Source organism: Periophthalmus magnuspinnatus, chromosome 19 (assembly GCF_009829125.3).
Source record: "Periophthalmus magnuspinnatus isolate fPerMag1 chromosome 19, fPerMag1.2.pri, whole genome shotgun sequence".
In the NCBI taxonomy this organism is placed as follows: Eukaryota; Metazoa; Chordata; class Actinopteri; order Gobiiformes; family Gobiidae; genus Periophthalmus; species Periophthalmus magnuspinnatus.
The window spans coordinates 7,647,481-7,669,310 of NC_047144.1; the positions used below are offsets into that span (position 1 = coordinate 7,647,481).

The 21,830-nt window shown below is 38.0% G+C and overlaps 2 protein-coding genes across 3 annotated transcripts in view; both read right to left on the reverse strand.

Moving 5' to 3' along the window:
• Nucleotides 1-10,866, reverse strand: part of svild (supervillin d) — a 51,838-nt gene extending 40,972 nt beyond the window's left edge. For both annotated transcript variants that reach the window (XM_055229402.1, XM_033984240.2), the window contains exon 1: nt 10,562-10,866. The gene's annotated coding sequence lies outside the window, so the exon portion shown is untranslated. The remainder of the gene's footprint in view (nt 1-10,561) is intronic.
• A 1,317-nt stretch (nt 10,867-12,183) lies between these two features.
• LOC117387390 (glycylpeptide N-tetradecanoyltransferase 2-like) lies at nt 12,184-18,737 on the reverse strand. The gene is made up of 12 exons (XM_033984891.2): nt 18,659-18,737; nt 18,480-18,588; nt 18,265-18,409; nt 17,172-17,290; nt 16,918-17,009; nt 16,582-16,698; nt 15,177-15,347; nt 14,625-14,733; nt 14,044-14,214; nt 13,797-13,964; nt 12,423-12,560; nt 12,184-12,337 (listed from the first exon to the last, which is right to left on the reverse strand). Exons 1-12 carry the CDS (start codon nt 18,673-18,675, stop codon nt 12,314-12,316), a joined length of 1,380 nt encoding a protein of 459 aa, XP_033840782.2. The 5' UTR covers nt 18,676-18,737; the 3' UTR covers nt 12,184-12,313.
• Between the last annotated feature and the right edge of the window lie 3,093 nt (nt 18,738-21,830).

The window sequence follows — 21,830 nt, forward strand, 5'->3', positions numbered from 1 at the left end:
GACCTAGCCTACATACAGAAACTGTTTACAGTTTCAGTGTAATTAGCCCCTTCAGACAGATATAAGGCAGTGACCTCCAGCAATCTGACCAGAACTGAAGAAGCAGCTTGGATGAGCAGCAAAACGTCTTCACTCCTACAACTGTCCAGTTGACAGATTTTACTTTTGGCTTGCCTGCTTAGAATAAAAGTCTTCAGTGTAATCACAACAACCAGAAGAAAAAATAAAGCATGCTTTTATTTTAGTGTATTTTTTTTCTAAAAGTTACATACTGGGGGCTTTAAGCAAATTGCACTTAAAAAGTAAAAAAAAAAGTACAACTGCATGGACAGTAAACAGCTTTTCAGCTGAAAAGATTTTAAAGTCCCCAAAGCTGGGACATATGTTACCCAGACGTATACATCAAATTACTCATGATGGATTTAGTGCAAGTGTGTACATATTTATGACAGGAAAAATGTGTGTCTGGAGAATAGTTGAAAGAGGAGATCAAGGCAAAGCTTAGACACACTGGGCAAAGGCAAAGCTTAACCATACTGGTCAATAGGTGTAAAAATAAGCTGACTTTCTTTGTAATGACAACAAGCTTGAACAAATCTCCAGCGCTCCCCTCTGACCTCTGACCACCTGCCGGGCTGGAAAATCCGACGCCATATTGACAACGCTCCTGGCCCGTGTAAAAAGCACAATTGAAATATGATGCAGGAAATCAGTGCAAAGTCTGTCTTCACCTTGACCGCTTCCACCTAAATCAACAGAGCAGCAAGAAACTAGAAGGGAGCCAAGACAATCCCTTGAGGAACTTTTAACGGAAAAGGTGTAAACTCTGCTGGACAGTTAAATATAATCCACAGTGTCCCAGTTCGCCATCTGTTTTAAAAGATAACAAATCAGCACAGATTTCATGTTCAAAAAGATTTCATACACTCTTTAGTAATCTGCAGGAAATGTACATGTGTTTATATTATGATATGGTCCAACTAAAGGGACTAGGAAATTGGATAAGATCTACTTGAAGGTTATGAGTTCTGACTTCAAAGCATTTAATCCAAGTTAAAAAATTATGGCCAACAGTAACTAATAATGTTTTGAATGTCTGTAACGTGTTAAATTACAGAATATTGTCAAATTTAACCTAAAACAACAGCTTTACATAATTTATGTAGTGGTTAACCACAGATCCTTAGTCCTCAGATCCACTTTTTTGTGGCGATCATCATTGTGGTAATAATTCTAATTTATCTCATATGTTAAGTGGGAGTCCCATGTTGCATTCTCGTAAGCATGCTGTCAATAAACTATGTCAATATGACCAATTTGCACCACTAAACCACTGTCACAACTTTCAAAGCATATATGTTATGACTATTAAGATTCAAGATGAATATTTACCATTTCCAGAGACAGTGATTTTATCTGCGGTGTACAGGGAAGTTTCAAAGCAGAACCAGATTGATATGGTTTACAAGTACATACTTTCTTACTTTCTTTACAAGAGCCAACATGAATTTGTCCCTTTGAAATATTTCCTTATCAGGCAAAAGACCCCAGAAGTTACAACATGTTGACTTCAGGACTTGCATAATTCACCTACCTATAAAAGGAGAGCTCATACGAGCACTGAAACTGGATGGTGGTGCACCAGAACATTCAGGCTGCTTTGTTTGGAAACTGTATAACGTTATTTTAAGCAACCAAAAGGGGTGATGTGAGTCATAGGTTAGAAATCATCACTGCTATCAGCAATGTGAACTCATGCAGGAATATTGTTTACTTTCCCAGTGTGGATTTACCTATTTAAGGCCATTTCAGCACCAAAAGAACAGGAGGAAATGTAAAACTCAAGCACTCATTCAAATTAGACAAATATTTTCTAGATAAAACTTGCAGATTTCACAACCAACAATGAAATGCATTTGCTAGTACTAAGATTTGCTGCCATGACACTAATTTTAAACTCAATTTCAGTAGCGTAGACTAAATACATGATACCGATAACATAACGATAATTATAAAACACGCTTTCTTTACAAAATAGAATGTAATACTTTCTTTTATGTTGCCATGAGGTGTTATATCTGTGTAATCCATCGTCCAGTTTTGTACCATAGTGTTCCATGTGTCTATACTAGTCTATGTGTCTTATACTTGTGCTGATACAGCTTCAAGATCATTCTAAAGATATTCAGGAATGAGAATGTGAATTTCTAGTATCAAGTACTGGCTTAAATGAGTATCTAGTTTCAGTATCTATTAATACCTGTTTTTCAATACTTTTGACAAAAGAGAGAAATGGGGGTGAAGAGGGGAAAGAGACATTCAGCAAATAGTTGGAGCCAGTTGGGATGTTTTTATGCTGAGGCCATAGACTGTATATAAAACTGGATTAAGCGAGTGTGACGTCACTCATAGCGTTCGGCTCCAGTCAAAGGAAGCTCGATGGAGTCGGAAGCACAGGCCGTGGACACTTTCTATTTGGAACGCAGAAGCTAGCAGGTGAGTCATGTTCATTTAAATATACAGTCTATGGTTGAGGCTAGCAAAGATATATGTGCTGCATGCAATTCTTACTCTTACAAATTCACAAAGCTACTTTTTATGCTAGTCTCAATTCTGGATTTAGCATAATTATCAGCAAGTTTGTGCAGTTAAAACATATACAATGTAAATAATAATAGATTAGATGGCTATTAAAAGCATAGAACTGCTTATAATAGCTCATGTCAAGGCCAATTTTTTCCGGTTTTATTTCTTACATGATATCTGCTCCTTCAGGGCTTGTAAACAAACCGAGTCCTCCATTTCCAATTGCCGGAATCACTTCCCTGACCTCTGCATGTCCATGGGGAGATGTTGTTGGCCGTGAGAGGAAGATCTGTCTCAACAAAAGCCAACTGTGTGGCTTCCGCACTCTGACCCATATCCTCTGCCCATAGATCTCCAATGTATCAGGAAATCTTAACCATCCATGTGCAGCTAATGCCCAAACTTCCTTCAGATAAAAGCAGGGCACATTTACATGGTTTTAATGAGCATACATCCTCTTTATGTTACGCAATCCCAACTTGTTAGTACATTCAAGAAGGGGGAACAGCACCACTATCTAAAATATGCAACCCTCTACACATTACAATGCAGGTATGTTCGAGACAAAACCAAAAGAATCCAGGTAAGTCTAGAGCACATAAACATTATGTAAAGATAAGCTCTAGACAGAAATCTCCATGAACTTTGTCAAAATTACATGTGCAGAAGGGTTTTACATGTTCACACAAGGAGTACAGGTAAAGAATGCAGACTACACCCTGCTAGTAAAACCCATGGACCCAAATAGGATATCAGACCCCTTAACTCCCTGTAGTTTAAGTAAAAGTTTAAAAGGTTAAAGAATAAGCTGGTGATGGCAGAGCAAACATTGTACATTTCTAGAAGGTAAATATAGTAAAAGAACCATGAGTAACCCAATTATGCAACATTAAATCAACACTAATAATACATCAGATTTACAATGACATGTTAGACAGGTAGATGGACAAATTCCAAATACTTTGTAAGGTATGAATCATAGAAAAAGTCAACATTATTGTGACAGTGTAGAAAGAAAAAATGGTAAAAAGCAAAATTAGCTTTGGTATTACTGTAAATGTGCCCCAATTTCTTCCAGACCAAAACACATTGCCAGTTTACAGGAAGAAGTGCATTTGAATTTGAGTGAACCGGAGACATCTTGTTTTCACTAGGCACACCAAATTAGAACCACACTTCTAATTTAACCTAAACTGGCTCCCAATGTGGCAAAGGTTTGGTACTAAATTCCTGACTAATCCAAAAATTATTGAACTAAAATGCAAACCTAGATTTATGCACCAGATATTCAAGCTCGTATTCATTGCCTTCAGCACGTATCAAATAACATGCCTCAACAGGAAACATTTTCTAGTAAAGCTTTCTTATGGGATGTCAAATCAGTGCAGAATGTTGAGTTATATTTATTAGGATAAGGGGAAAGTAGGGAAAATAGGGTTTAACAGCAAATTCCCATGCCAGTCTTTACGTTTGTATGCCCCAAGAAGACAGGAGGTATAGTTCAAAATGACATACATTCTTCCCAAGAGAAAAGGGTGGAGAGTGGAAAGTTTGCTTCACTAAGAGACCCAGGTGCCAGAGCATGGGAGGCAAAGGCAGAAGCAAAACAAAAGTACACTATTTTTACATAGAGCTGCAGTGGAAGAGACGGTTTTACACTACACTGACTCAAGAATAGTAAACTGCAATTGTTACTGCACTGGGGAGGTCCAGAAACTTTCAATGTTCAAAATGGCTTCTATTGTCTAAATAAATAGTGTTTTTTTTGTGTGTTTTTTTCCAGAATCTGTTTTGAGTATCAAGTGTATTCCTCAATATCTAAAAAATTGAGTTTGAAATTTTAATATTATGACAGCACTAACTTGAACTAGTAAAATAATGTAATGGGACAGAATTTGTGAATATTTCATGATCTACAACATATCAGATATCATTCTATTGTGTATTATGGAGTATGGGATTGTTTTCTTAGTATAAAAATGTTAGTATTGTGACAAAAACAACATAGCAGTGATGTGTATTCTGTTCTTGTTTTCATATTTCCAGATTGATTTGACATGAGGTTTAAATCAGATGTCTTTCCTTCCAAATAGTAAATCTCCATCTTGTGTCTGGATTGGCTGCAATACTCCCGTTACAACAATATTCACTGTGACTGCTGTACGCATTTTATGAGTTTTTCTCGTACGATACGTGGCAAAGTAAACAAATTTTGATTGAATGTGCTGCTACAAGTTCAATTATATCATTAATCAGTTAAATTCACTCCATACTCCACAGTGTACTGCTTTTAATTAGCAAGCTACGGGCTCTGTGCTTCAACCTCTGTTAACCATATGTAACATGTTTACTTGCAGAAGTGCATCTGACAGTGCCCAGATCATGTGACCAGGCAGTGGGAGCATATACAAATGCAGTTCACAACCCCCTGCCTAATCCAATAACGCCATCATAGTGTTCATTAAGCACAAGTCTCTCCAATGGTCTATTACTCCAATAAATGCAAGGGAAGGAAGACAGGGAGGGGGTCGGCATTATGGTAGCCTCCCTTATATACAACAATCAACCACATACTGCGTGGCCAATGTGTGTCTCATTAAAAAGCAATCGTTCTGCTGCTCAAGAGATTTAGGGCCCATGTCTGTGAGAAATGTCAGAATGAAGCTTTAATCGCAACTGTACTCCAGATCATGTCGAAACGGGGCCTCCGCTAATAGTGGGCTTCAAAGACAAACGGTTGTGACAAGAATGTTTGTCTAACATGGAGAGAGCACTTTAACTCACATGACTGTAGACTTTGCTACAGACAGAATAAAGATCAAATGGATCAGTGTGGAGGTTATTAACACAGTGCTATGTCCTCCGGAAATTATTAGTTGTATTTTGTCCCCTTTTATCTAATCTCAAGTGAATAATCAACAAAAGGGCAGCTGTTTCAACCATTAGCAATTCATAACTAGAAAATATGGGGAGCTTGGCAAAAATGAACACCTCAATTTTTTTTTTTTATTATTCCCATAACAAAAATCAGATGATATTTTTGCAATCAATCACAAATGTGTTAAAACATGCCTGTAAATGTCTTGCCTGAGGTTGAAGTATTGCACAAACAAACAGAATTAGACATGAACGATCCCTTTATATCCTTGCCTAGAAGAAATTCTCTGTGTTTTTTTCACACTTCGTTTTGATATTTTTGATGTACTGCCCACTTCTACGAGCAACTTGATGACTTTTGATATAGACAGAAGATTGAACACGCTGCAGACCCCTCCACCATGCTTATAAATGGAATAAATATTTTAACTAAAGATCTAAATTTGTCTATAATAAATACATAACTGTTCTTTTTGAAAAGTGAAAAAGAGGGAGGATGGGAAACAGGAAAATGTCTCTACAAAAGGAGACTTGAAGAAGAAATGCATAGGTCAATGGGGAAGAAAGAGGGGAGCGGGCTGAAGAACAGTGTCCTTTGTTGGGATGGAAGTGGTGGCTTTGTGGGGCATCTGTCTCCAGGGTGCCAGGGGGGCCCGGCCTGGTGGTACAGGGAGGGGAGGGGCAGGGGCTAATCCAGCTCCTCTATGCCCCAGACATAGACTCACCCAAATCCCTTTTACCAGAAGTCCTGCTGACTCCAACCACTCACCCGTAATGCAGTTGACATAAAGTCCCCCGGGTGATCAAGCCCGCAGTCTGCTCTGCCTTAGTAACCTACACTGCAAAAGCTGTACAGACCAACTTGGGGCGGGGCCAACTATTGTAGTCAGTCCATACAACTTCCTTTTACACTAACCTCAAAACTCGATCAGGAGTTAACACAGAGGAGCATGTCAATGTTTACTATTTTTTGTTTAACCTGCAGGCCGGCCTTTGTCTACGCTTTCCTGCTTTCTGTTTGCGGAATTCAAAAGGGGCCATTAAAATATGACGTATGAGAAGGCAAACAAGCAAACATGGGACTAAAAGGACTTGATGAACAGAAATGCTGTGATCCGTAGAGTGTAAAGAGTGTAAGGGTGGAGGTAGAGGGGTTTTTATCTCACTCTGGAATCATACGCACACCAGAGCAGTCCTTTAACGGGCTAATGTAGGCCAGTAACACCCACACAGCTTTTATGTTTTATTGGACAGATGTGCAGTGGTAGCTACAGTTAAAGCACCTCAACTCACACACCAATTACCAGCCTCTGCAACAGTATGGGACCCAACAAAGCATCGCCTCATTACAGCAACACTTCAAGTTGCTGGAGATGATAATGGAACAAAACGCAACTTCTTTAGCCAATTTTTAACACCAAATAATAGTAGTTTTTGTTCAAATTTTCCCCTGAGGTTTTATAGTAGTTCAAATATAAGTCAAGAAGGAAGAATTTAAGTATTTATCTATAGTTTTTCTCCAGTTTAAAGGATTTAGTTTTGTCTGGGTATCCATTTTTTACAACCCTACATGACTGCAATCAAGTGGGACAAAACCACGACATAAAGAACAAGTCAGTAGTACAACTATATAAATCAAACACAACAAGGACACGAAATCACACAGGTTTAAATAAGACGATTGCATGCCTTCTCTTAATACACATTGAGTTGTAAGTTGTTGAAAGCATTCTTCAGTTGCACACTAAGTACTAGGACTTGTATTTCCAGTCTCAATGTGATTTTCTGCCTGTCAACAACATATGATGAGCTATGAGCCGAACGTGCAGATCATAGTGAGGGATCTTTCATTGGGGTTTTCCTCCCTGTTGGATCGGAGTGGTCCAGTGTGCAGGGCAGACACCATCTGGACATCTGGAATGCTACAGGGCACAAGGGGGGGTTCGATATGGAGGGGGAGGGTTATGGCTCTGTGATGGAGACTTAGTGATAGATAGTAGCAAATACCAGACTTCCAAAAACACAAGAGGAAATGGTTAATAATGCATTAGCAGTTAGTGGCAAAGGAGAAGCACTGCAATCGTGAAGTTAAGTTATAAAATTAACTGCCTTTTGTGTGGCACTTGTACATTTGTGTATAAGGGCTTATTTTGGGCATATTAAATTAATCAACAAAAGTGCATCATTGTACTGTGCCAACAATTTTGTTTTGTTTCTTTTAAATCAATAAAGTCCTTCTCGCCCTCTACACAAGTACAGTGCTAACATTGGTAAAAAGTCTTGAAATTGGCCCACAAAATAGTAGTAATGGCCGTATCACGCAATGGTTTGAAATCCTGCACAAAATATCTAATAAATAATTTAATTTCCAGTCAGTATACAGTACTAAAATGCATTTAAAATATGACCATAATAACCATATGGGTTTTTTTTTTCTTTTCATATGAATTTTATGCTGACTATTGGAATATTGTCAAACCATATTTCGCAATGGCACAAAACTGGAGTTAAATGTAGGATGAAGTGGGAGTTTAGGACTGCTCCTCCACATGGAAATTCTCATGCTTAGTGCAAATCACAGAAAAGTTCCAAGTACAACCATATGCTGACGTGCCATATTTCACTGGTGAACGCTGTCATTACAGTTTGGCTGTATAGAGACAGTGACCATACCCAGCCAGCGCACTGGTGTCAAATCTGGAAAGGGCTCCACTCTAACTGCTATTTGTGTGTTTAAATATGTCCTCGTGGAGATAGGTCTGAGTGCTCATCCCTGTGGACTTACTATTGCACAGTTTGTCATATTCGCTTGACTAAATATAAATATTTGAAATGGGAAACTCCTTCACTGTGCAAAGGACACCAGGCCTGACAGAGAACTGCATTTGACCTCCTCCACTCCTGGCACAACATTTTGTAGCTCCAATATAAATAGTAGAGTAGTGTTTATGCAATTCTTCCTCAGTTTAGTATATTATTATTTCTTTCTTAATAGGATAGCTATTAAAAGGTTTTACAGTAGGGCCATACAAGCTTTCACTAAGTAAGCAATAGTCTCAATTCATTTTGGTAACATTCATCTTGTCTTCATTTACAATAGTTGTATTGGTTTTCTTTATCAGTGCATCAAGGAGGCCATTGAAATCAGAAAATGAGGCGCGGACACCATCACCCATGGGAAAAGAGAATTTTTTTCTTCCACACACGGCCAACAGGAGACCTGGCAGACCTGCCAGGTCACTCAGGCGGACCATGATTTAGAAAGTACCAACAGCTGATATATACAACATACAAATACAACACGTCACCACCAAAATCAGTGACAGTTCTGAAGTAAATACCATTGTAACAATTGGTCAATTCACCATCAATACTTATGATGAAATTATATATATATATATATATATATATATATATATATATATATATATATTTTACACACACAATGTTGTACGTGAGATGAGGTCCAACCTATATAATTCAAAAGCATGTTGGGAAAACACTTTCTCTTTTGCAGCTGTTCACTTGATATATCTGTCCTACAAACCCTGACTACGAGCCAAATACACATTCAAAATACACATACATTCAACTGAATCTAACTTAAAGCCATCTGTATGCACATGACACATTGACAAGTTGATTTAGAGTAATAAATTAATTTTACTTCATGCCTGCCTCAAAACAAGCCTCTGCAGCAGCAGCCTGCCCTGTGGGGACTGTTGGGTAACCAGATCCTGCAGGGACAATTCTACACCTCCCATGCCCTGACACGAGGTGTTCAAGTGAATGTTAACATTAAACAAATAACTGAAATTGGTGTGTCTTTCTATGTGCCCTTTACATGATCCCAAAAACGTGGGTAAAAAGGAAGAAAAAACATACCATGGGCCACTCCCTGTTAAAACAGTGTGCAGACTCACCATGCTCCACATATTGGTTTTGGGTGAGTGACTAACTTTGCCTATCAAATTTCTGTTTTATCTTGGAACAGCCAAATAAAGTTCTATTATATTCTATGATACACAATGTCCTCATGTACTGAACTTGTGCCTTCCTGTTGAGATGTTGACACAGACAGACACAGTGGTGATTACTTATCAAGGCATGCATCAGGACTTTTTACAGTGTAGTTCCTCCACTCCAGCTGGCCTGTTGTGACACAGACCAGGAAGATGCCTCAAAGTGGGAAAATCACAGTCTGGGAAACATGAATACTATAGCCGTTGGATATGAAGCTTGAATAGCACCATTCAATGCAATACAAGTGCTCTGGTAATGGAGCTTGTTTTATGACCAATCAAAGTGATCCAAACTGTGCCCTAAAATATAAAATCAAGAGTATGTAGTGAAAATGTTATAAAGAGGAAATATTAAGATCAAGAAAAGTATATTTTCTTAAGTGGACATGGTTTAGTTATTGGATACAACCATCTTTTGATCAGTGAGCCTAAAACCTTCAATCAAAACTGTCATCAACAAATGTTTGATCACTGCAATACTTTTTACACATAGTATTATTGTGGATCCCTTCATCCACATCTATGGTCTCAATCAAAAGCAAGTATGAAAGACTTCTGTTGTAAAGCTAGTCTCTGTTAATCACAAAGCTAAGTCCAGTGTGCATATCAACTCCAAGTATTTGCATAGCAGGGACAATCTGCACAGGCAAACATGACATTGACTCCACATTATAAGCAGTCAGCTCCAGGTTTTGACCCACTTTTCTGCTTGACCAAATGTCACTAACAGAAAGCACAGTAACAGCCAATTCAGCAGATGTGTTTTTCTACACACATTTCTATCACAATTTTGTTTTCACAGGTGGTTTTCTCACACAGGGCTATCCAAGCTGCTGCCTGTAATACTGCAATATCAGCGCGTACTGTTGGTTAATAAAGGAAATTTCACAAGTTAACGCAATGAAGTTACGACACAATCCATTACACACGTCCTTGGCAATATTAAGCTTTGAGTCTGACCATTTTCGTGCTCTAAAACCTGAATGTTTACTAAAGAGACTTGACGCTGTCCAAACGCTTTACGCTGTCATTACGCACGATAATAACACTTAGTACCTTAATACACCGTGACTTACCTGAGATCCTCGTGAAGATGCTTTCTCAAGTCTTGCAAAAGCTCGATTTTTGGCAATGCTGGTGAGAATTAAGGCGATTATGAAGAAAGAAGAAGCTTTTCAAAGTTTGCGGTTAGGCTAACGTGCAGAAGCTAAAGTCGGAGGTGTGTGCGTAAAGCTGTGAACGTCGACTGAAAACAGCACATTTAAAACACTAAAAATGATCGAATCGCTTTGCCAAATCGACCTGTGTGCAGTCCTGGTGGTCCGGTGAGGCACGGGGTTGTGTTTTGCCCGGGTACAGCAGCAGTAGGCGGACTGTAGGCTGATTCAGGATCTTCCAAACTTAAAATGCCCCTCCGTCTCTGATTGGTCCAGACTGGAAAGGAGAAGCGCGCGGCTGCTTTCATGCGCGTCTGGTGCAGAGGCTAATGCGTGTTTTGGGGTCAAATACTGCGGAAGCTTTATGTCATTATTTTAGTTTAATTTAGTCAAGTCACCCGTAGAGGTCACCCATGTTTTATTTTAGTATTTTTGAATAGCGAATGTTCATATTAAGTTACATGATTTTGTTCATATTACTTGGTTGCATGTGAAATAATACCCGTAACAAGACTGTTCAAGTATGCTTTTGTTTTGAATGACTCGGCTTTTATGTCGTAAAAAGGTCTAGTTTTGCAGCATTATATTTCAATCTCTGACGCCCCCTACAGGACAATATTTTTCATTACACACACAGTAAAAACAAACAGAACAATACATATTATAAGCAATGAGGTGTAGTGTTTCAGTTTTGTCTCACATCTTCCTGAAGATGTGACCAATCCAGGCTCAAAACTGTTCTGTTTAGCTGTGCATATGACTCAAAGGTTTTTATTCTGCTGTCTTCTCTTTTAATGCTATTTTTATGATGATTATTTGCAATGATTTGTTGTATTCTGATTGTAATGTCTTTCTTATTCTGTAAAACACGTGTGAATTACTGTATTTTGTGTATGAATTGTGCTATACAAATAAACTTGCCTTTCCTTGCCTTGAATAAATATGTTTATGCCACTCTATCATATAGCATTATCAGAATTAAACTAAAATTAACACATACATTAAAATTAACTAAAATAAGATGCATAACAATCACACAAACAAGAGGATAAGATTTAAGTTTAGTTAATCAAATTTACTTCAAACATCACGTGTGAAAAACTCATGGATGTCAAACTCAAATATTATAAAATATCTATATCGCCACTTAAACTAAGATGTTACACAAAATCAAAAACAGATTTCTGTGTACAGAGTGACTCCTACAGAAAAAAAGCAAGACAAGCAGCTGTAAGATATTAAAGAAGCACCCATCATGGTAGAAATGTAATTGGATTGGATGGATGCATGTTGTTTCTCATGGGGGAGATATGTGAAAGAATGATTAATGACCTTCTTCTAATGAGATTTATATTTAAACTACTTTGTCATTGGGGGTTAGATAAGGGGATATGGGCATCACCACTATAACATGTGTATACTATGATCAAAACACTCACATAAACAGTTTAATTTGGTTTAGTTGTCATTGTATCAGGAACAATTCATCTCTGTCACAAATACATAACCTTCATTTAATTACTGGCAAAAAAAATGATAAATTGTCAGTGCATACAGTTTTATTTCTGTAATCTATTTGGTGGTTTCAACTTCAATTTAGCTCTGCATTGCTTGTAATAAAAGTTGTATATCCTCTGCTATGACAGGCCATCTCTTGTTCCCAAGGGCAGATTAGCTGGGTAATACAAAACCCACCTGTAAATTATTAATACAGTTTAGACTGTAAAAATAAGCTTGCAAGAAAATATATATTCCAAAATGTGTTGGTTGTGATGCTTACCTTGTCTGGATTTATGGTCGGACATTGCCAGTTGTACAGGTAGAAGTTAATTTTTCCTCTACTCATGTTGAATTTGAGTTTTTCCAAAAATCTCTTGTTGTCCATGGTGTCTAAGGCTGTGAAGATGTCAAAACCATTCTGTTGGTTACAGGCAAAATAAAAGAACATTGTTATACTTGCACACAGAATTTTGTGTTTATGTTTACGATTGTTTGGATAAGACCTGAATGGTAAACAGTCACATTTTTATATAGCACTTTTTCACCTTCAAGGCATGCTAAGTGCTTTACATTAGGAACCATCCACCCATTCAAACACACATTCATATATTCCAGGAAGGAGTAAGTGTCTTGCCCAAGGACACAACAACAGCATTCATCTGTGGGAGCTGGAATCGTGCCACCATCCTGTGGGTCAGTGGATTGGAGCGCTCCACCTATGATATTTACGTCGAGACCGGGATTCGAACCGCCAACCTTCAGATCAGTGGAACAACACTTTACCAACTGACTGACTGCTACTGACTAAAAGACTCATTTTAACACTTATTCATTGCTAATAAAGCGCTTAAGACACACATAGTTCCTTAAATTATACTAATATCAGCTTTTTAGATTAAGATGTATGTTTAACTGTACTAAAATTGTATTATATATCATATTGATGCTAAATTAAAATAGATAAATGAACAAACTACTTCTGTGAAATTAGTATTTTGCTTTGGGTACACCTTCCCTTTGCTCGAAAATTAAGTGAATACATTTGGCTAGTTCTAATGGTGTTCATTCACACTAGGGACCAAGAACACGATGACTATGTTATATTGTAACTCATTAATTGCTATAAAGTAGAGCAGCTCAAAAATCCTATTTAAAAGTTAAAACAAGTTTACGAATAACTTGGTGCTATATAATATTAATATCACCATACAGTGGTCTAACTACTTCATCTTTCAGCGAAACAGTGTCAAATCTTGGGGAAACTTATAATGAATACAACTTTAACTTAGAGACTGGGGGACAACCACAAATCATAGAAAAGAGAGACATATTGTTGAATGTAGTGGGATATCAGAGGGATAGTCTCTGGAACTTTAAGATAATAGATAATAACTTCAACAACACCATATTTTTTTTGTTTTGTTTTCATCAATCATAATGAACAGAGAGATTGGAACAGCAAGAGATTTCAACTTATTACAACCCTGAATGCCATACACCCAAAAAGTCCTGATTAAAAGTGTTTAAACTAATGTGGCACCAGTGAAAAAGTGGAACATTCTCTAAATAAGTGGAGCGGGGGATAGGGACCAAAAGGGCTATGTACTACAACCAAAGAGGGACAAGGTGGTCACTCTAATAGACATTTACTTACCGTTTTAGCCAGGACTAGTGCATCCTCCATTAGCTCCATTGGGTCTGCAGAGGAGCATGCACAGTACAGGAGCTGGGCCTCTCTCACCTCTGTGTGCAGTGGGTGATTCAGAATCTTAGAGCTGAGACCACGGAAACTAAACACGCCTGTCAGACTTCCATCTTCACCCTAAGAACAAAAGACATATGTGACAATACATTTTTCACTCTTACCATGTGCCAGTAGTCAGTGGTACATTATCACTGACCTGGATTACATAAGAGTAGACCAATCTGTCTCTAGGAAGCAGCCAGTGTTCTACTTCCTGAACAGAGAAGCTGGTGCTGAGGTCAAACGAGGACTTGTTGGACTGGAGCAGAGAGTGAACCGCTGTAACGTCGGTAGAGGTCATGGGACGGAGGCCAGGTGTCTTTGTTACCTGGAAACATAAGAATGACAAAACGCTCAAAATGTTGTTAAAAGATATAGGTTGTGAAGAATTTGTTTTTGTATTTAAAATGAAATATAGGTTTTACTGATAGCAATTGTAACGTGGGTTTATTAGTTACAAAACATTTCACATAATGGTCAAGTTGTTTACGTTTTCATTTGCTTCCTCGGATTGCCAGTTCCTACAATTAAATCCAGTTGGTTTAAATGGAAAAGGACTCCGAATCCTCACTATCTGAACCTCAGCGCCTGCAGCCAATCATTAATCAGTTTTAGTGCAGCCTCTTTGCTCCCACAATGGCTACAGAAAAAAAACACTGATTTTCAAGTAAAGTTTGCAAAAGCACAACTCTGTCCTGTCTTTACTGGTTGCTCCTGTAGGTGGCAGTAGCAGCTTACGTGTGGCAGCTTGTTGAGCTTGACTGCTCTCTGCACCCCTATGTTCTGTTTCACTCCAGGATAGTTCGACTCCATCAGCTTTCGCGGATTCAGAGGACGATGCCAGTACCTTTGCATACAGGAGCAAAAAAACAAAAAAAAAAGTGTTAAACAAATCTAATAAAATATTAAAGGTGCACTATGTAACTTTTCTGGTGGAGGGTCTGTCACCTGCTTGTTTCTATGGAGATAATACTGCTTTTCCAAGAATGTTTCGCATAATGATAATAAACATATTTATGCCTATGGAGACAAACAGGTGATGTAACCAGACCAGTTTACAAGATAGAACTGTGGAGAGGCGAGCCAGCTGACAGTAGGTATGCATGTTTTTCAATGTTTGGGTTTTTTTTTAAATAATTGAACTAATGCAAGATGCATATGTCTGATGCCTCTGTGGGACTTTCCAGGCAAAGGAATAACATCTTCATGGAGAGAAGTAGGTGATGGAACCTCTAAAAAAAAAGTTCCATAATGGACATGACTGAAATACTCCGCAATGATGATACACACTTGCAGGTGCTCAGAGGAGTGGGCAGCACAATGTCAGCTGTGTAGAAGGCCTGAAGGATGCCCTGCTGGTTCACCCGTCGCGTGAGTTCTCGGATCAGAACCGGAGTCATCCTCTTCAGGCGCAGCTTTTTATGGACACACAAGAGTCGCACCTGGACCATCTTTATCTCCCTGAAAGAAAACACACACACACACACACATATTGGGTTTTCACGCTTTTTAGGGACAATATTTCCTGAAGACTGATTCTAACATTAGCCATGATGACTACAACCTAAACCCTAACCTTAAACTATTTTAACCCTTACCTGAGCTTTAAATGTTGGTGTTGATCTAAGAATAAAAGCTTTACACGACTTGATTTTTGTCCCATGTGACAAAAAGGTGGGATACACTAGGCAGTGCACATTTTTTATTCAAAGTGGATGTAAAACAGGACGATCGAAAGAAACACACTGTGACAGTGGACTGGGTCAAACCACATAAAAAACTGCAGTTTTTGCAAGGTGTTCCCGGTCAGCAGTCCTTGGTATCTAACATCAAAGATAGTCCTGATCAAAGCACTGTGACTGTTCTGACCCAACAGATGAACTACTCCAGCACCAATAGATACATGTTAAAGGTGCACCACCTTTTTCTCATGAGTGGAAGTCGTCCACTGTCTCCAGGGAGATGTTAGTGCTTTGTCTGGAAAGGCACAGTATCAAAGTATCTATCAAAATGATTAAAATGTAGAACGAATGTCCTCATATGTATGTAAAACGATAATTCTTTGTTTTGACACTCATCAGGCCCCAATCAGTCCAAATAACAAAGAAAAATTAATAAACCATGACATGCAAGAGTGCGGGTCCTAGGAGGTTAAACACCACAAGTTACTTTAAAATGTAAAACTAGTTGATTTTAAACAGCCTGCAGTGGTCCAGAGTTATTCCTAATTTTCTATATGCATTCCAAGCATCCTAATTATTCAGTACAATGAGATTATGTATTTATCACAACTTTCAGATGCAAGAGAAAACTTTTGCTGTCATCGTAATGCTAATTAAAAAAACATGCTAACAGTGCACTTCCTGATTAAAACGCTTTATAATTAGAGGCAACCAATACACAGTGATCCTCAAGAGCTGCTTATACAATATATTTGTACTAGGGAAAGACATTTTTTTCTCAAACGCCAGGAAAAAAATTGGGAACAGGGCCTTTAGTTTTTTTTCTTTAATTTGAATATACGGATTTTATGTCATACTGTGAGCAAATTTCTGGCAAAGCAATAGACTCATAGAGACAGACAGATAGAGGACGCCACACTATAAAAGTTACATAATGCACCTAATTCTTGTTCAAATATGAAGGTGCATGTTGGTGGTCATAATAATATGGCTGTTTGGGGTCATATACTCACTTGTCATACACTTTTACATCTGAAGGAACAGCAGCAATGAATCCCACCAGTTTCTTATTAGAATTTACCCTGACACCACAGTGCCACTGGGGCAGCCACTGTGGGCACTGCAAAGCCCTTGGAACAGACAAAAAACACACACGCACAAAGATTTCAGTTTAGATACCATTACATTCTGGGAGCTTATTATACAGTCACTTGTTTTGCTTACATAATAATTCATAATAATGTTTTTCTAATGCAAATGATTACAGGGCCCATGTTCCCTCATTCAAACCAGATTACATATTTTGCTATTTAATTTCAGATTCATTTACAAAAGTGACAAACATTTACCATTTGAGATACTCCTCAGAGAAGTCCCATCTGATTGTATTGTCATCATCCTCTGTGAAGTTCTCGTTCAGAAGTGTGCAGAGTTCTTTCAGCTAAAAAACAGAATTGGACAAGGCTTTCAATGATTTGTATTTCTGTTTTGCTCTATAAAGCATTTTCACAAAGCCAGTCTAAAACCGAAGGAGCCTGCAGCTACAATGAAACGGCCACATTATCCTGAGAAAGACTTTGATAGATGTGGTTTTATGCCTTACCACTGCAGTACTGGAGAGGTCCAGATTGTCCCATGAAAAGCCCTGGGGCAGAGAATAGGGTTCTGTCCGAACAACGCGCTCTTCTTCTGCTATTGGACCGTGACTTGTAACAGCGCCATCTAAGGATACAGAAAAAGAAGTAAAAAAGGTGGTTATTTTTTCACCAGTGTCATTAAAGGACCCATATTACTCTATTTTTAATCTACGTCATAATGTCGTCTCCTCGTCAAAAACATACCTGGAGTTTGTTTCATTCATACATGTTTAACACGCAAACCCTGCATATTTAGTTCTTCGCTCAAACAGAAAACACTAAGTTCCACCTTGTGATGTCATGGGTAATACAGGAAGTGCTCCACTGTTTTTTGTTTTTTTTTAACTCCATTCACCTTCACTTGAATCATTTGGATGAATTCAGACCTGGAATTGCCAATCTCAACTGAACCAAAGGTAAAAGTCCGTTAAGATGAAAACTACCACTACATGACATCACAAGGTGGAACAAAGCATTTTGAACATTGTAGATGTAGCTAGACTAATAATAAAGGCTTACTCAAACATGTGTGAATGAAACAAAACACAAGTCCAGGTATGATTCGGTAATTGCGGTAATTGTACATTTTTTTTGTAGATTTACGTATATTTATAATTCTAGCCATGTGATTGCAATTAGATATCTTTAAAACTTTAGCCATAATCAACCCCATACATGGCTGTGTTCCTGTCTTTCTATTCCTATAACATTCCTAACATTCCTATAACAATAAAACATAACAGCTCTACAACGCCTGCTTTGATTGGCCAGCTCCGAGAATATACACATTGTGGTTTAAAACAACTTAAGGTTTGCATAAAAGACTGATCTAAAATGTTATTACAATTACATTAACAGTAACTAGTAACTAATACCTGAGTAGAATTTTTCATGCATACTAATAATACTACTACTACATGCTATTTTTTAAGTACAAATTTGGCAGCAGTGTATTTTAGCCATGTAGCTGTACTTTTACATCAGTATATTCTCAGTAATCTCACCACCACTGATTAAAGGTAAACCCAGACGTTTTGAACTTATAAGAAGTAGTTTTACCAAGTTTGGGGACAGGCTGTGTGTCCCAGAAGAGGTATTGATGTTTCTTTGCTTGCTCTAGCGTTCTGGGTAGAGTTGGACCCAAATTAAAGAGGTGCAATGCCCTTTGGATTTCTTGTTGCTTCTCTTCTGGCAATGCATTCAGCTGTTGGCGTAGGAATATAGTTAAAAGTATCTATAACATAAACAGAGATAGCTCCATTTAAAACACCCACCATGGCAAATGGGTCTCGAGGGCCTTGGGGTCTCCAGTTATCCTCTTTCTTCTTGTGTTTCTTGGTCTTTTTAGCAGCGCTGCTCTCATCTTGTGTCTGCTGCTTTTCACTGTGAAACATCAATCACAGACACAGAAAATAGACCTTTATTGGTGGAGTTAAGAGACAAGTGCACTTACTCTTTGGAAGCCGTCATTGTTCGGGGCTTGTAGATGGACTGGCTTATTTCGTGATACAGTTGTGGTGGCTGCTTTCTCCTCTTCTTATCTGGTGTTGAGCAGCAAGGGGAGGGGACAGTCACCAAACCCAAGTCCTGCCCTGTCAGAGGAGCAGATAACCCTCTCAAACACAGGGCGAATCATTAAAAAATATATTGTCTTTTCTTTCATGTCCAGAGAGCTAGTTTGTAAAAGAGAGCTATATGCTAGGTTCACTAATCCAACTATTATGAATTTTACGGCTGTGGTAAATACTTAAGCTTGTTATTTTTATTTATATGGAGTAGTATAGATATATGAATAAATGTAAATAAATGCATACATGTTTAAAAATTTAATATAATAATAGAATTGCAGGACCTATTAAGATGTGCAGTACTTTATTTGGGCAATTGAACCTTTAAACAGCAGCAAATGCACATTACATACACTTGGACACGCTTTCTTCAGTTCAATGTTTTATTCCTGTTGTATTAATTATATTTTCTACATTCTGAAAACATCAAATATATGAAGCAGGGTGTATATATGTATTATTGCTTTCAGTCTGTTGACAGTGCTGCAAACCCTTGGCCTTCTCCCAGTCAGCTTCATGATGAAGTCCCCTGAAATGGTTTTCAGTTCACAGGTGTGCCTTGTCAGGGTTCATTAGTGGAATGCCTAGAATATGCAAAGCAGTGGTCAAAGAAAATGGCAGCTATTTTGAAGAATCTGTAACATACTTTGAATATTACACACTTTTTTGTTTACTTCATTCCATATGTGTTCATTCATAGTTTTGGTGCTTTTAGTGAGAATCTACAATGTAAATAGTCATGAAAATCAAGAAAAAACATCATAAAAAAGTGTATTCAGACTGCTAGTACTAATATATTTAACACGATATATCTATCACCAAATTGTCACTCGACACTAGACAGAGCGGAAAATGTAAAATTCCAAAATGGCCTCTTTTGGCAGCACCTGCTTTGAGCTATTTTTTTTGTTATTTTCCAGGACGCATCATTGCTTATACTAGTTTTCTAATTCAGTGCTTTGGAAAATAAAAAACTCAAAGAATAAATGGACTCCAGTCATTTTACTAAAACACTTTTGTGGTTTGGTGCCACCCCACACCGCATTCAACTCTGCCAAATGCTTTAATGACCTGAGGGTTTTAACTGTTTTTACTTATACTTTTATAGTAAACCAAAACTTTCTTCATTTTTAGGCTGTAGAGTTACAAAACCCAGGAACAACTTTACATAAACAACAATTGTATAACACCCTTGACAACCTGACCATGTATCCCTCCTTACATACAAGCTATTTTTTCTCCTCTTTTTATATCCTACCTGTGACATCTCCTACATTGCGCATCCCCTTGTGTATAACTAGGAGAAGGTTGTCTGTTTTCCCAGTGGACTTGAACGCAACCAAACCCTGTGAAGAGACATTGAACTAATACATCTGTGCCAGCTAAAAATGGCTTAGCGTGCTTTGATCTATGCGTTTATAAATGAAAGTACATGTAAAATAGTGGCCTATGTTTGGGAGATTTAACATTAAGCCCGGAGCTATTTTGGTGACGTTGTTAAGCTAGTCTGCCACTGCCACAAAAACTAACAGAAAGAGAAGAGGGGAGGGAGAGAGAGTGAAAAAACGACAAGATGAAGACAGGAGGGACATGTTTTGTTACAGCGCGAGCTAATTGCTCAATGTCAGATGTATGTAGTGAGTCCCAAGGGTATGGTATGAAAAAAATTTACATTGGGAAAGTGGCAAAGCCGGTATCAAGGTTACCAGGCAACAATTACGTTACTGGTTTGACACCTCTCAGACCATACATTTAAGTCCTGACCGGTGTCTACAGCATCATATCAAAAGAGGTCTTATTTGTTATCCAAACTTAGGACCATTGCCATAGACACTAACAATTCAAAACTAAATATTATATCTTTTGAATGGTCAACACAGTCATCAAAATGGACTAGATAACAGGACTCCGAAACGCAAGGATAGGTTACATTCACATTAGATTTAGATGGTATCCTACTGGCAGGTGTAGGGCAGCGGCCTATATAACTCTATAGGAGATCCACTGTTTTTGAAAGAAATATCCAAATGTATGATCCAGTAAAAACATCTCGTTATTAGGATTGGCTCCATAAACATGCAGCTATAAGGATTAAAGAAAACTTACCCCTCTAGCTCCATATTCCTCCAGTAATGGCAGTAACATTTGCTTGCAGCTGAGCCTGCTTCTGTTGTGAAAAATCAATTTTAAAGTTTTTTGTGTTTTTGTTTTTTTTATGCAGGAGACCTCATATTGTCAGGGCAGAAAATAGGCCTATAGGTTTGATACTTGCCTCAGGTGCATTGCAAGGTCATCATGTTGCCCATCAGTTAGTAATATGGTTGTGACAGGAAGGGCATCTGACTTCACACGGCACAAGTACCTATGACCATCTATGAATGTATTTTTAGTCCATAACGATCCACTTTGCGATTCTAAAACTGTAAAGGCAATTATATTAAGAACTATATGTTCTGTTCCAGACGTGATAAGTACATTGTCATAAGTGGTCTCTCTCTTCTCCCTTTACCACATGCTTTCAATTTCACATCTACAATTACCCAAAAGTAAATTAGCGCCTGATTGGTGCTCACCATAGAAACAAGTGTCATCTGTTTAGATCAGGCCTCTTTGTGTTCATTGTGGCCAAATCCAATTATGTGGAGTAGAAAATGCAGTGCTGCCTCCATTACAACAAACCTAATCAGGCTTTGGGAGGGAATCTGTCATTAAAAGACATGTGTAATTGTTCAGTGTGGAATTAGCAGGTGGTGAACAAGGTGGAGCGATAGAGGCTACATTCATTCTGCTACATTATGATTTACTTTACACAACTTTACTTTCTCCTTTGTTAAGCTTACTTTAGAGCCTCTGCCTTGGGAATATAAAGATATCCCTCAGTGTATGATACAGTCAGGATAGGCTATTTATTGTGATATTTTGGAGAGCCTAATAGAATAGTAGATATGGTACATTTTCTCATTTAATATTCCTTAAAATGACTGTGTTGTGAATCATACTGTCAAAATCCAAATAAAAGGATTTAAAACTTTTTGGTTATTTCTGTCTGCACTGAAA